General features: G+C 39.2%; 1 protein-coding gene across 1 annotated transcript in view; it reads left to right on the top strand.

The window, feature by feature from the left end:
• Positions 1-15,647, top strand: part of LOC131459883 (CUB and sushi domain-containing protein 1-like) — a 284,673-nt gene that overhangs the window by 180,690 nt on the left and 88,336 nt on the right. Inside the window, exons 23-27 of the mRNA XM_058630020.1 lie at positions 1,127-1,296; positions 7,831-7,987; positions 9,893-10,084; positions 14,093-14,219; positions 14,759-14,970. Coding sequence (XP_058486003.1) covers positions 1,127-1,296; positions 7,831-7,987; positions 9,893-10,084; positions 14,093-14,219; positions 14,759-14,970 — 858 coding nt within the window. The remainder of the gene's footprint in view (positions 1-1,126; positions 1,297-7,830; positions 7,988-9,892; positions 10,085-14,092; positions 14,220-14,758; positions 14,971-15,647) is intronic.

Raw genomic sequence — 15,647 nt, 5'->3', positions numbered from 1 at the left:
TTCCAAGCCCCCACAAGAGCAGACTGAAACTGCTTTAATAGCATTATCTGTCATGAGATCAGGCCTGACAAAGAGGAAACCAAACTACGGCAGCTGGCAACATCCACTGGGTTCATCTTTATCCCTCTCCATCTTTCTAAATGTCCCTCTCTTTACTTTGCTGTCCCTCTTTTCACCCCCTTCCCCCCCAAATAAAAATTTGGACAGTCTTTGGGAAGATAATTACAGCATCAGAAGAGTTAATGTTGTGACTTTTGTTACTCCCCCTTTTCCTTTCTCGAAATTCTCTTTGCATATTTTCAAAGAACTCTTGTCTTGGTTCATCAACAGTTTTCTCTCATTTTGCAGCTCCTTTTCTCATTCCCTTCTTCTCCTCTCTGTGGTCCTTCTAGCTACACACTTTTATAATATTCACTTTAGAAAAGAATATCTTAAAAAAAAAAACTGTGGATCTTCCCCCCCGATCTGGTTAAAAATAAATTTACAAAGGTGTTTTGAATTTCAGATTTGCTCCCAATTTGATAAAAACTACATCTTTTATTTCTCAGTGAATTCCATATTGTTTTACATTACCTTCTCTCTTGTCTATTTCATTACTTCCATTTCTCTTTATAATTTCCAAGCAGTGATGGTCCTCCTCAGTGGGAGTTAAAAGCCTGCTTGTCTTGCCTCCTTTCTCTACTCCTCATTTGCATATGACAGAACTCTATTTGCATAAAGTACCACTTATTTAAATTCCTAAACTTTGATAAGCACTACACCTGCAAGATAATTCTGTATAATTTATAGGTAATACTTTCCCAAACAAAATAATCCCGACCTACTTCAATGCAAAGTTTTCCATTTTGCTCTATTTTCTTTAATTGCCTTTCTTTTGAATGTGTTTTTACTGTCCGTCAGGTTTGAAACCATCTTGAGTCGGGTTGATTTCTGCTTTTTAAGGTTATTTTTACCGCACGGCTCATTTCTCCCCATCATTATCATGTCTGCTGATCTGAATTCATGGTCACAAATAACATGCACTTTTCTCTTTTAAGTCCTATTCTTAAAAAAATAATTTGGCAGAATTGCAGGGATTTTGATCCACTGTGTCTCCCCTATGTCCCCTTTATTGTTCTTGCTGTAGCTGAATGTGGAGCCTCCTCGCTTGGACCAGAAGGCATTCTCCTTTCTCCAAACTTTCCTTCCAACTACGATAATAACCATGAGTGCATTTACCGCATCACCACTGAAAAGGGCAAAGGAATCAGGCTGAAAGCTGAGAGCTTCTTGTTGCAAGATGGAGACTATCTCAAAGCAAGTATACGCACACACACACACACACACACACACACACACACAGAGAGTGAGAGAAACATTCAGCTTTTCCCATTTAGGTGGTACAAAACATTCAGGCACACATTTATGGGATTATGTCATAAATAAAAGCAAAGAAGACATAATATAATCATTATATCCCTTTCAATTTTTTCAATCATGTTTTTTTCAACTGTGGCTAATCATAGTTAAAGCCTGTCTAAATCATGTGCAGGAGCTATTAGCAGGTATTATTATTATTATTATTATCATTGATATTAAATGAAATGTGAAGTATGGGTCATTCACAAATGTACTACTTTCATTGGAGACCCATGCACCAAAGAGAGTGATGTCGTTGTGACGCACAACCGCTGTGACGTGCCATTATTTCTGGGTGAGCCAGTGTCACGCATATGTGAAAAAAATCTACTTTTTGGAATACAATGGCAACTTTTAGCATGTCTCTTCATATCCAGGCCAAGGAAGCCAAGTCTTTGTCCACTGTAAAATGAGTTTTCACCCTCCTGAATCAGTTTGTGGAAGGACAGGATACAAGGATGGGTGAATAGGATGTTCATACACACTTAAAGAAGTAAAGGGAGTGTGACGGAATTTGCTGTGCTTTGTTTTTTACTTAATTCTGAGTTAAATTAGTTAATTCAGTGAAGCTGCAGCAACTTCAGTCATTTCAGCAGCATCCCAGGTGTTGGTTGAGACAGAAGAGCACATTTAAGAGAGTCCAGTTTTGAGGCACTCCTGAGTTAACTTCACTTTCCGGAACAACTGACGAAGACTTTTCTTTTTCCCCCCAGTACACCTGTCACACCTGCACCACACCAATGGATGCTGGTAGTTGTAAAATGCTTTTGCTGAAATGCTGTGATTCAACCACAAGAAAATACTTTATAGCCTGGCAAGATTTATCTGGCAATAAATGCAGCTGCCTCACCAGGTCACTTGGCAAATGACAATTACCAACCATCAGCCCTCAGCAAGAGCCTGTGCCAAAGAAAACATATAGCACACTTTAACACAAAACCAAATAACTGCCTTAAATCTGAATTATCCCTCTCTATATTTCTCCACCTTTTCTTAACACAAGCCCATTCTGCAATGGAGCCATTTTTCAGTGGAGTGTGCCGTCCATATGAGGTTTTCCAGAACAAGACTCGAGTACAATTCTTGTTTTACCGTTTAGTTAAATTGTTTTACCAAGGTTTGGTACCTAAATGGTAAATGTGTTTAACATTGCTGTAAGAAGCAATAACATTCCTGCAAGGGTTTTATTACCCATGTTCTCTATTAGTGCTCCTGCTGCAGTGGCCATCTATGGCTGAATGAATACATGAGAAACAGCAGCACAAAGGATCAAGGCCTCTTCTAATTCTTTTAAGGACTCGACAGTGCATTTCTTTCACTTGAGGGTTAACTCTTGATTCTTATCCAATCACAGGCAAGACGAGAGGAGTCATATTATGAGGTCGAATCAGGGTAAAAAAAAGATTTTGATCTCGTAAATTGATATTCTTGAATAATTTGACATTGTGTCATTTTAAATCAACCTATGTGAACATGAAGATTGTGCATAATTGGAAAGGTAGAGTAGATTCTAGAACAGGGGTGCCCAACCTGTTTTAAATCAAGATCTACTTTAAAGGTCTCTAGTCTATCGAGATCTACCAGTTCACATCGTCATTGCTCGCCGCTTGAAATCTCAGTAGTTCAGTGCCACTGTCTGTATTTTTGACCTCGTGTTCACACCTTCACACACACGCATTTTATTTTTATATCCCCGTGTCTTTATGTAACCTCATCACTCACGTATAATTGGTGAACAGATGTTATTCTTTTAATTACAAATCTTCTCTACACATGAACACATTGCTGATATGTTTTTTTTTACGACTTCAACCTTTGGAAATGTTTGAACATCAACGTACAAAAACTTCCTGACCCTAATTTAAGACATAATTACAAATTCGATCTGCAGTCCGTGCTTAGTTTCAGTCTGCCGGCGCCCTCGTGGATTTAACTGATTGTCTATGTAATGAAAAAGTGGAAGCATTTACACAGAGTGAACTTGGATGGTTGTACAGTATTTATGTCTGGACTACAAAGTTGTTTCCCTGGCGAATTATTCCTCACAGGCGCTGCCTTTGCTACATGCCGCTTCAGTGTCAGTTAGGAGCAGCTGTGTGACCTGTTTTACAATCACGATGCCGTCGTACTGACATCCTCTGAAACTGTTTTTATTCACAATGTCTTTTAGTGGTATTAAGCCTGAGGGCATGGTTAAGCCAGTAAGTGGTTTGAGTGTATTATCAGTATTAGGTCGAGAGTATTGGCTGAGCTTTCCTCTGGTTGTGTTGTGTTAGCAGGTTTCTCCCTGACTTTTTTTTAAAAAAAAGAACAGGTATCAGATAATGAAGCCCCCCTCCCTGAGAAAAGGAAATTCACACAAAACCGAGACTTTGTGTTTCAAAACATTTGATGCCGATTTTTGTAGAATACATTAGATTAGAGCATACAACATACAGTACGACATAATTATTTTAGAGACAAGGTAAAAAACATGTAATATTATATAATGCTGCACCAGCACAATATGTACCCAGACTTGCTTAGTGTTATTATTTAACTACTGGATACTTGTTCTATGTTTACAGTGTACTCTACATGGGATGCATTGTTCTTTATTGTTAATGGGGGATTTCAACCTGTCCTCCAACAGAAACGACCCCATTGGTCGTTTGAGTTAACCCTTAAAATATGACCCATAGGAGTGACTCCAGCGCTAGGAGAGATACGACACTGGTATTTTTCAACTCAATTAGTTGTGAGGTCATGGTTAGGGTTAAAAAAACACTTGGCTAGTACAGTTACAGTTACTCTCAGACTTACCTTGGCTATGACGTTCGATCAAATGAGCGTGTCGTGTGTTATCGACGCCAGGTTGCTGTTATTTATGCAACCACTAGGGAGCGCCTATTTTAAAAATGGATCGTAATTTGCTGCAAATGACCAATAGGGTTATTTAAGGACAGGCTCTGAGATTTTGTAATAACACTATATGGTTCAAATCATTTTAATGTGACAAATGCAGGTTAGATTATTTCCTGTATAAGGATTCTTCTGGTGCGTTCATACCAAATGCAAAGTGACCTTTGACACTGCAATACTCACATGTTTTATTATTGTTTTTGTTTGTGAGTAAAAGTAGGTGCACATAACTCATAAATAATCACATTCTTGACACAATTTTTTATCACAATCTCAGCACTGATTGACACTAATGACACTGCACCACATGCACATTCTATATTTGAACAAACACATTTTGTTTCTTCTGCATTATTAACGTGACTCCGCAAGAGTGATGGCAAATCTGTGTCTGTTCACATCCATGCATTCACTAGGTACGTAATCTCAAGGGCATAATACATTTGCTTTGCACTGTGAACAAACCATTAGGTAGCTTTAAGTGTTGAGAAGGCAGTGTTTAGTTAATGCACAACATATATTTTCATTTTAACTTTCTGAAAGAACTGGCAGAAAGCACCGTGCCACATGGGCGACCAATTAGCGTGCACATTCCCCAGGCTACGAGTAACAGAAACAATGCCGGGAACCATTTGTTTGACAGTAACAGCAGATTTGCCACGAAATCTCCCTGCAACATACAATATCAAGTGCTGTTGCTTTAGGCGACTTTGCTGGAGTATCCAAGCTTAATCCACCTATAAATGTCTCCTAATACAAAAGTTAATTTTTACACCAGGCCCTCGAGAAGTAAACAGAGGGTGGAAAGGAAACAAAGTAAGAGTTGTGCGGGAAATGTTATGAAAATAGAGGTGGTGGAGAGAGCAAGCGAGTGAGAGGGAGTCAGACGGAGCGAGGAGGGGTGGCAGATGGTGACATGGTGATTTATGAGCTGCGGGGCTTTTTCATTAACCATACTGAGTTTTTACTAAAACTGGGTGAGGAGGAGAAGAAACAAGAGAGATGCTTGCGGAGCAGAAGGGATGAAGGGAAAAAAAGGAAAATAAAGTTTAGCGGAGTAATGTTAAATATATATATATATATGTATATATACTGTATGTATATATATGTTCTATATCAGTCCTATACCGTCTCGCTATCGTCTTTATTCTGGGCTTTCCGTCAAATCCCCACACTCCCCACATTGGAGCGCTTCTTTCACCACATAGAAGTGTCTCCTCCTTCACCTTGGCCCTTTATCTTTTCGGTGCTCTTGCCACCTGCAGAACTGTCACTACCAATCTGTAGGAATGTCCCCGCATGTGAAATAATATAAGCATGAGCAGTTCACATTTATATTCCAGCTGTGAGCGATAGTATTACGAGGTACTTCAGAGTCCTGCTCGTCTCCTCCAAACTGCAGTCAAAAGTATACTGCACTTCCCTAACTACTACTTCACTGTGATCACATTAAAGATACACACATCACTAGGAGAAAAAAGTTTGCTCACAGCAATCTGCATTTTTTTTTTTTTTTACTATCAAATACTAAGCACCTGTGCCTTTGAAAAAAACAACAATCCCCAACTCTGAATTCCTTCTACCAGGATCCTCACAGTACAGTATTCTCAATAAAATCTACACAAAATCTGGGTAAATATGTCAAATATAAATGCACTTCCTGGCGAAGAAAAAACAAGTTACCTACATAGCCTTTGCAGGCACAGTTGTTTTGGTTGAAACTGTCGCTGAATGACCAGGCATAAACTTTTTCAAGCATATTCTAAGATAGATGACAATGCCAGGATGCACTAGGCTCATTTTGTGAAAGAGTGAGACTTCACACAGCAGTCCAGCTGTCCTTTCAAAAATACAAAAAATCAATGTTGAAATAAATGTTGTGTCATTGGATAAACTTGTTGAATCAGTGCCAAAACAAATGTGTGCCATAATCAAGCTAAAGAAGGTCCAACAAAATTTTCGAGGATGTGACTTGTTTTTGGGGTTTTTTGGCCCGACAGTGTTTAGTTCCACCTGCTGCATGAGTTAGAGTAGAACACATCCCAGACTGCAGCTCTGTCTGGAACAAACCCAAGCTCGAGAGAATACTAAACAACCCTGAACCAAAACTTAATGCTGCACTTACTCCATCACTGGACCAAACTTTGAACCTGAATATCTTTCAAAATATTTGTCTGACAGGCTCAGGTTCAGACATCAATGATCTGCTTTGGCTCTAAAGAACAATCTGTGCATTTAATCTGTAACACAAGTTCATCATATGATAATCTCAACTTGGGTTTGTTTTGCCAAGTTGCACGCATCTCCATGGCAGTCATTACTCTACCCAGTGTCTCACAACACACATTTCAGATGAATTACTACCACCTGTTTTGTCTCCTGATCGTGCCGCCATGAACAGGTTGATGGTTATGATGCAAATGAGAATCAAAATCCACAGGAGACTGATGATAGGACTGAATTAGGAGAGCCTAAGTAACAACATATTCATCACTTTCATATTTCTTAATTAATTAATAAGAGAGAAAAAAAAACAGAAAACGGATCACTAAACAAAAGGCAATCTATGTCCTGAAAGACCCGTGGCATGTAATAAAGAAAAGAATGAAGATATTTCTCAACTCAGGGGAAACTGGGGTAATACAAAGCTTAATGCAAATCTGTGAATTATTCCTTTAATGCTGAAGCTTTTAGATTTTAAGCTTTATGATGCACTTTTTCACTGATTTGTTGAAATCCTGATTATCATTAATAAATCTGAAGCACTCAAGAGGGTGATAAGTTAAAGATTCTTTGATATTTCATAGCTATTGAATATATCAAGAGTCAAAACTAAATGTCACTAAGACCTTTGTTAGGGCCAATAAATAAAGCTGTCTGAAAACATTTGTGTACTTCTGTAATATGATCAATCATTTCATTTTGACTGCAAGGGAAGAAATGTTGGGGAATGTTTTCCAGGAAACGCATCAGTTTTACATTTTAAACTTTACTTAAACTTCACAACCGAGGACTCCTCAACCATGAAGGAGTCTTTTTTTTTTAATATGCCCTCTGCAATATGCCCTCTGTCAATGCTTGAAATTAAAGGGATACTCACATTCGGTGCTTCCCTCAGGAGCTAGACAGAAATTAAAACTGCAAAAATTCATTCCACCACATTTAATACAACATTTCAAAGAAAATCAACCCATTTTGTTTACCCACCATCAACGGTTTGATTCTTAGCACTGTGGGACTTTCATCAGCAACTTCCATATTTATGGCTTTGTCTTTCAGTGGTTTCACAAGATCCATGGTAATACAAAGCAAAGTGCCGTATTCCTGAGACTCCTGAGAAGTGTCTTACGTTCTTTGTTTGGTAATACTATAACTCACTGCACTGCAGAGTGTTTGCAGGCCTGGTTAGCAGAGCATGGTGTGTGTCAGGTAGACTCGACAAAACCACCTCGACAAAACCACACAAATCCCTGCTGCTCATGTTTTTATTCATGTTCTTTCGGGTCCTTGTTCCTTTGTGTTGATTGATAGGTATATGATGGAGAGAACACTTCATCCCGTCTCCTTGGCAACTTCACACGCGACGGCATGCTGGGTCATGTCATCAACAGTACGTCCAATCACTTGTGGCTGGAGTTCAACAGCAACGCCTCTGGAACGAATCAAGGCTTCCGCCTCTCATACACAAGTGAGTTATCTTTGAGAAAATTGTATCTGTTGAATGAAAAAGAATAAGAAAGTGGCAGAAAAATACATGTTTTTTCCTCGATATTTTTCTACTTTTACAATCCTGGTTTTGAGATTTCTGTCTCTTTCTTTCTCTCACACACACACACACAGACACGTACACAAACTGTAATCTGAATAGAACGTCCTGAGTCGAAGGTGGATGATTTTTTTAATTGAAAACTATACACACAATGTTGTGCTTTGTGCCGCCAAGTGATTCTTCAGTGATACGTACCAAAGTGAAAAAGGTGTCATGTACTACAAAACTCTAGAGTAAAAAATGACCAAGCAATTCTGTTTCACTTCTGACAGATGAAGAGAGGCCAACAATCAGTTTACCTAGATGTTTCCCTCAGAGGTGGAACCCTTGCATGTACTGCACTCTCTCTCTCTCTCTCTCCATATCTCTCAATCACGCTCTCACACATGCAACACACACCTCTTAATTGCTTTGAAGTCTGTTAAGAAGGCACGGCCAGCTGCTGTGTAAGTCAAACAGGCTGTTTAATGAGTATTTATCTGCACCTCAATTTAAAAGAAGGTGAGAAACCGTCACATCTGGGGCTGGACGACAGGGCTGAACGGAGGGACAAAAGGACGAAACGAGACGGCGCACGGACACTAGATGGATGCGCTGTGCGTCAGTTAAACCATTAGACGGTCGTTAATCTGCAAGTCATTAAACTGGAGAAGGTGTCACCTTCTGCAAACTTGTGGAAACAATATGGGTTGATGGATTGATGAGAGACAGAGAGTTATAGAAACTTTTAACAGGAGTGAAGCATCTCATCCAGAGAGAGAGGCGGTGAGTTTGTAAGTGGAGTCACAGACTGTTGAAAGAGCTTTATTGGTGCAGTAGAGTGAACTGGATTCAATCAACTGCACACGGTTTTATCAAGAAGGGTTGACAGAGGTGAGATACATCTCTAAGGTAAGGTAAGGCAAGGTAAGGTAGGTTGCTGTGTTCACAGATCATTTCGTCTCGCTCCCTCACTGCTATTTGAAGAGGCGAAAGGACAATCTTATTAACTTTCTTCAAATGACTGTGGTCAAAGTCCGCGAGTGTTACTTTACATTCATTATATTTGGTTCCAAAGTGGTCTGTAAACGCTTTCTTTCCTCCATCCATTCGTCCATTTTCTTGCCTTTTGCCTGTGGTCAAATGGCAGTGGCATCAGGTAAATCCTGGGAGACGTCCCTCTCCCGGAATAGATTCAATATATTAAAGTTATTAATCTTGTTTAGTAGTTATTTTAACCTGAGTAGATGTGCAATAACCTCACTTCAATACGATGTCATGTTGACTGAAATGCTCAAGCCAAATTCCATTGATAGTGAACAGCTTATTACATACTGAGGTTCAGTTCAAATGATGTTGTAGTTAGAGGAAGAAGTTAGTGTGTCTTTATTTACCTATCCTGGAACTTTCATTTTCCTTGTTGTTCCTGTCCTTTTCAGTGTTTTTTTGTTTGTTTTTTTCAAATGTTTCTGTGAGATGAGAAAATATAACATCACATTTATTTCCATAGTTTTATGGAGGAAACACATTTTCAATCCTTAAACATTCCTGCTAGAGCTACTCACCCATATACAGTATATATACTGTATATAGCTGTGTGTGTTTTTTTTTTTCTTTAAATATCATGGAAACAAGCACGAGTAGAATTTAAAAAAAAAAATGCTCAGGAGCTTTCACCACAACTGTCACATAGTATTTCAGCACGATGTGAACTCCACACAGTGTTTTCAGCACTGACTGTTCAAATTAAGAAAAAGTAGAGAGATTCAGGAGGGAAAAATAGTGTGACCTCTGTCCAAAATGGCTCTGAATCACCCGGTGCCTTCTGTGTGTGTCTCTCTCCAGGTTTTGACTTGGTGCACTGTGAGGAACCAGGTGTCCCCAGTTATGGCTACAAGATACAGGACGACGGTCATTATGCCAACACGTTTGTCCTCTACTCCTGCAACCCTGGATACAGTCTCCATGGCAGCAGCACACTCACGTGTCTCAGCGGGGACAGACGTGTCTGGGACAAACCACTTCCTTCCTGTCTTGGTTAGTATGCCGGTGTCTTGTTGTTGTTGTTGTTGTGGAAATATTTGGATATTAAATATGCCTTCCTGTGGCTTGTAATAAGATTATAGTGTGTTTTAAGGGCGGTGTGGTGAGGTTGCAAAGATAAGTGATGACTATGTGAATTGAACTTTGATAAATTTATAATGTAAGTCAGACTACTTTCTTTTCCCCCGAAGCTTCGCTCAGTATTTCATGCCAAGTACTTTGACACAAGCCTTAGCTTTCACTTCTCTTTTCAGTAGACACAATAAATAGAATATTCTATCAGGAGAGAGTTTTCACGAGTCCACGCTAAAGCGACAGCGATGGCCAGAAGCATTGTGTTTTCGGGTTGTTCGTCTGCTTCATCCATCACATTCTTTTGAAGGCAGTGTTTCAGCAGCACCTTTAGGGGAATCTGTTCAGATTTGGCCCCAAAAGTTCAGCCAGACTCAAGGGTGAACTAATGGTGGTCGGAGATCGAACAAGGAACAAGAGGCAATGTGAGAAGGAGAAAAGGCGCAGCTCATTAAAACACCACCACGACTTTCTGCCCTATCAGAGTTTTATGTGAGTCCTTAACAATACAAGAAAGATGCCATATGCCATTTTATTTAGAGCCACGGATCCAATAATTAAAAGGTCAAGGTCCCTGGGACGGCACGAAAATATGTTTTGACCTTAACTCAAGACTTCTCTACTTGTGTGGGACGAGTCAGACATGGATTTTTGAAACTGTGGCTTTTGCACAATGACAATGTAGACCTGAGTAAAAATATACCCAGATTCACAAAAGTGATAACTGTGACGTCTTACTTTAAAAGGCCGCATAAATAATTCCCATCGCCATGTGTCAATGCAGCCAGAATCGTGGCAATAAATCCACCTGAAGCAATGAAATGTTTCACAATAGCTATCACAGTGGACTACTTGAAAGAAAGAATCTGGTATTTAGAGAGTGATTAATAGACTAACAATTTGTTCTAACTGTAAAGGTCTTCCACATAAAGCCAACTGAGATTGGACCCAACTGAATAAGCCATTACCTGATCCCATAGTGACTCTCTTGATTTAACCATTATGGGATATGGTATAACTTAGCTCCTGAAGCATATTTAAAGACATGATTATCATAAAGGTACTTAGTTTGATGTGATTATACACTAATAAAAACATACATAATGTCATTTATGCCATTTTTCCCTGATAGACCCTGTTTTACTCATGTAATGACAATAAAACTCTTCCATTCTTTTAGTTTTCCTTGACCTCATATAGCAACAGCCTTCTTATTCGTAAAATGCCATGTAAAAACCACAAAAGGTTCCATAAAACTACTAAAGATACTTATATAAATGTATTGTACAGTTTGAAGGAAGCCAATGAGAGTAGGAAGTCAAATATAACAATCAGTGATCACATATTCTTCCAGGTTTGTACATCTGGAAGAAGAGAGGTTGGCTCCCATCCAGATAGTAAAAATACATTAGCTTTACTTTGCACTTGGTAGCTTTTAATTTAGTCGGAGATAAGTGTAACATAAAACAAACCCTGAATTATTATTATTTATTTATTTTTGCTTTGGAGTCAAGTTAATTTTAAATGTATGTTTTAAGTCCAGCTTGTACAGCTGGTCATTCTGTGGCACATGAATGTGATGATAAAATCTCACATATTTATTTGTCCACAACTGATTTTTTTTGTGAATTTGCATTTTTAGCCTGTTAATATTTCTACCTATTTTTCTAACCTGCCAGCACACCTGAACTCTCTGAGGTGGAACACGGCTCTTGTAGTTTCTAATAGCAACTAAAAAGTTTGTGTGTGTGTGTCAGTCATTAATTCTTATCTGCTCTGTTTCTACCTTACTTTGTCACTGCCTTATTTTCGGTGAGCCAGCAACCAAGAGAGTACTTGCTGACAGAGCCCTGAGCTTACTAATGTACCGCTATAGGTAGCATTGTATTTTCTCTATTTTTCACATGGTTGCATGGAGCACTTGCCTCTCTGCCTCCCTGAATATTTCCATCCCAGGCTGTCTGGCTTGGTCCCACACTTGTCCCACAGAGATGAGGAGATGGCTTTGCCTCGGGCACCAGTCTTCTTTCTCTCTCCAGTACAGAGTCAAACAGAGAGGAGGTCTACCACTCTGGGACTCCTTTATTTTCTTTCTTTCTCTCCCTCTATTCATGCACAACACCTGTCTGTCTCACACTCTGTATTTTTGTGTGTTATTCTTTCTGTGGAAAATGCAGTCGTCATCAACCCAGACCAACTAAATGACTCCTGTTTGTTTGATCTCTGAGATTCACAAAGAGAAAAGTATGTTTTTTTAAGGCTTTAGTTGGTTTGGTTTGTGTACATTTTTTTCACATCCCTTTTCATTTCTGTTTACCTGTGAATGCGGATATGTGTGCTCTGTGCCTGGTTATACTGTAGTGCAACAGCAGTAGGTTGTCACATTACTGCGGATTGTTCGAGCTGTGTTAATGGCGCCCTCTTGACTCGCACAAACACACAATGTGCACAACACAAAAATAAAGCCTTCTCTGAACCAAACTGCCTCCTAATCAGCAGTGATCTGGTGGCTCTGTGTTCTATCATGTGTACCTTGTTTACCATGATGAGTTCAAATTTGCCCCAAGCCTTATTCCGCCCCTCTTGCTCCTCACTTTTGAAAACAACAATAAACCCATACAAAAGGGCAGTTATCGCACGTGCATGAAACATTTTCTTCGCGTTGCACATCTTAGAGACAAAACACCCATCAAAGTCATTCACTCACCTTGAAAGTGTATCACAGTAGAGATGATAATTCAAGGTTGATTTAATGATTCAGCATTTCTTAACTGATTCTCCTTTAACGCAACCTTCACACCTCAGAGTAATTTATTGCAAAGTAGGGGCACCGTCACTTACAGAGATGAATTGAAATGTTAATGGGGCTGGAAAAGCTGGATACAAATGTATTGAGAAAAGAGGACTTCATAGATCCCGAAAGTTTGGCCATTTGTCTATCTATTGTTATGGAGATGTGCATGAGTTAGAAGTGTAGAAGATTTATTTCCCTTCACTCTGTGTGCGGCATTTTGTGCTCTGGACATCAAGCTCAAAAAGTGTCAGACAAAGTTTACTCCAATCCACGAGGTAAACCGAGGTTAGATGAAATGAGACATTGTTCAGTTATAATGACGTTGCTCTACATATAAGAAAATTATACGGGGTGTTTCTGAATGTAAAAAGGTTTAATTTAGAAATGTTGTTTATCAGCTATAACATTGCATTTTTACTGTTGTTATGTTAGTAGCCCCGTTTTGTATTATATCAAGTGTTTTATTTGTTCTGTCAAGGAGAAGAAGTATGATACTACCCACAATCCCCAGGCTGATTGGTAGAGTTTACTGATACCATGGAATTGTTTACAGCGGGGGTGTCAAACTCTTTTTAATTCAGGGGTCACATCTGACGCAATTTGATCTCAAGTGGGCCAGACCAGTAAAATAATAGCATAATAACTTATAAACGACGAGTGGTGTTTTACATTTAATGACGTATCTGTTTACAAAACGTATTATGAACAACCTGACATTTCAACAACAACTTACAGATCACAGTGGATCTACAAAGGCACAAAACCTTTAGTCACAGGTCTCTGAAACTGACAAATGAATGTTTTAACATTATGAGCACACTGTAATCATAATGTGAAATTTTAACAAATCCTGCGGGCCGGATTGGACCCTTTGGTGGGCCGGGTCTGTTTGACACCCATGGTTTACAGCATCTGTACAAATGATCTTGACTGTGATCAAATTATTAGCATGACATCATATTTACTACCGAGCATGCATGGTTAGAGAAGTGCTGGGAATAATTGGAAAGGTAAAAAGTTGTCGTCTGTTTTGCCATTTGTTTTGTTTTTGTAGATCAAATACTGTACAGTGTGTTTTTTTGTTTGTTTTTTTTACCTTTGATGTTTCCTCATCCCTTTGTCTCACGTCCTTGTAGCTGAGTGTGGAGGTCACATCACTGGAGCGGTGTCTGGACGGATACTGTCTCCGGGATATCCTGCTCCTTATGACAATAATCTGCACTGTACCTGGACAATAGAGGCTGACACAGGCAAGACTATCAGGTAATCATGGATGGAGCACATGCTGGATCAAAAAGTGTTTGTGAGTATGTGTCTGCTCAAGTGCTTTGCTCCAGCTTTGATGGGGGTTATTTACTGGCTGCACTATTATTATGAGCAATTAATTAAGTATTTGTATAGAACACAAACAGGTGAAACTATAATTTGTGGTTCAATACAGGGGTCTTGGGCCTAAGAAGTCCTATGGATGTCAGCATTTACTGTAAATAGACAACCACTTTGTGTGCAAACCATAAAACAAGCAAAAATGAGCTACTCTTTCCATCCTGGGCAGGACAATGTGCAAGGTAGAGGCAGACACTCAAAAACACTGGCAGGTAATAATATATTCACTAATTAGAGATAAACGGTCACTGTCACAGCTACTGCTGTGTCATAGAGTACAACTCATTAGTCATTATGCCACCTACATGTTTCTCAACAAACTGTGGCTGCTGCTAATGTTTGTGAGTGAATAAGCAGTTCTTTTTTTTTTTGCTCTGGATCTCACTGACATATTCTTTCTTTCTGTGTTTCTCCAGTCTCCACTTTATCGTCTTTGACACCGAGATCGGCCACGACATCCTGAGAGTTTGGGACGGTCCATCTGAGCCGTCGGACAGGGGGATCCTTCTGAAGGAATGGTCCGGCCCAGCCTTACCCGAAGATATTCACTCAACTTTCAACATACTCACACTGCAGTTTGATTCCGATTATTTCATCAGCAAGCAAGGCTTTTCCATACAGTTCTCCAGTGAGTAGCCTGAACTCCAAATCAAATTCATTCACATTAAAATTCTCTTGGAAAAAAAATGTTTTTCAAGAACCAAAAGTGAACCATGATTCCACTAAATCACTGGTTTGGGTGGTCTGCTCCTCTCTATACCCTGGATTCATTTATGAAGAAAAACCAATTATCGAATTAGCAATTAATTTTTGCTGCGTAACACTTAGTTTCTTAGTTATTATACAAAACTCATTTATATTGGCTAGAGGCAAATTAATCAGGAATTAATGTTACGTTTAACAGGATTTCTGAAAAAACCTTTAGCCAAAGAATCAAATGAGATATTTAATATCTCACCCTGGGACTTGGGCTTACTAAGTACTTCAAGATACCAGTGGTGGCTCAGAGGTATGGTAACAAAGCTATGAGTTATTCTGCTGCTCAATTAAGTAACGTGCTGAAAGATTAGGTACAGACGTTTTGTGACAGGTAAAATCATAAATTGTTTGTAGATGATAACCAAAATGATCCCATTCTAAGGGTTGACTTTAGATGTTAATTTGCAATCATTCATTACTTCATCAAACACCTTCAGTCGGAAAATCAGCAGTTTCTTGTGTTCTGTCAGTGGACAGGTGACCTTTACTGTTTGCTCCACTAAACCCCAAAATGCACCATCCTATTAGAAGCAGTGGCTTAAATCA

The sequence above is a fragment of the Solea solea genome, chromosome 5 (genome assembly GCF_958295425.1).
Source record: "Solea solea chromosome 5, fSolSol10.1, whole genome shotgun sequence".
Lineage (NCBI taxonomy): Eukaryota > Metazoa > Chordata > Actinopteri > Pleuronectiformes > Soleidae > Solea > Solea solea.
This window is presented reverse-complemented; position numbering and strand designations above follow the sequence as displayed.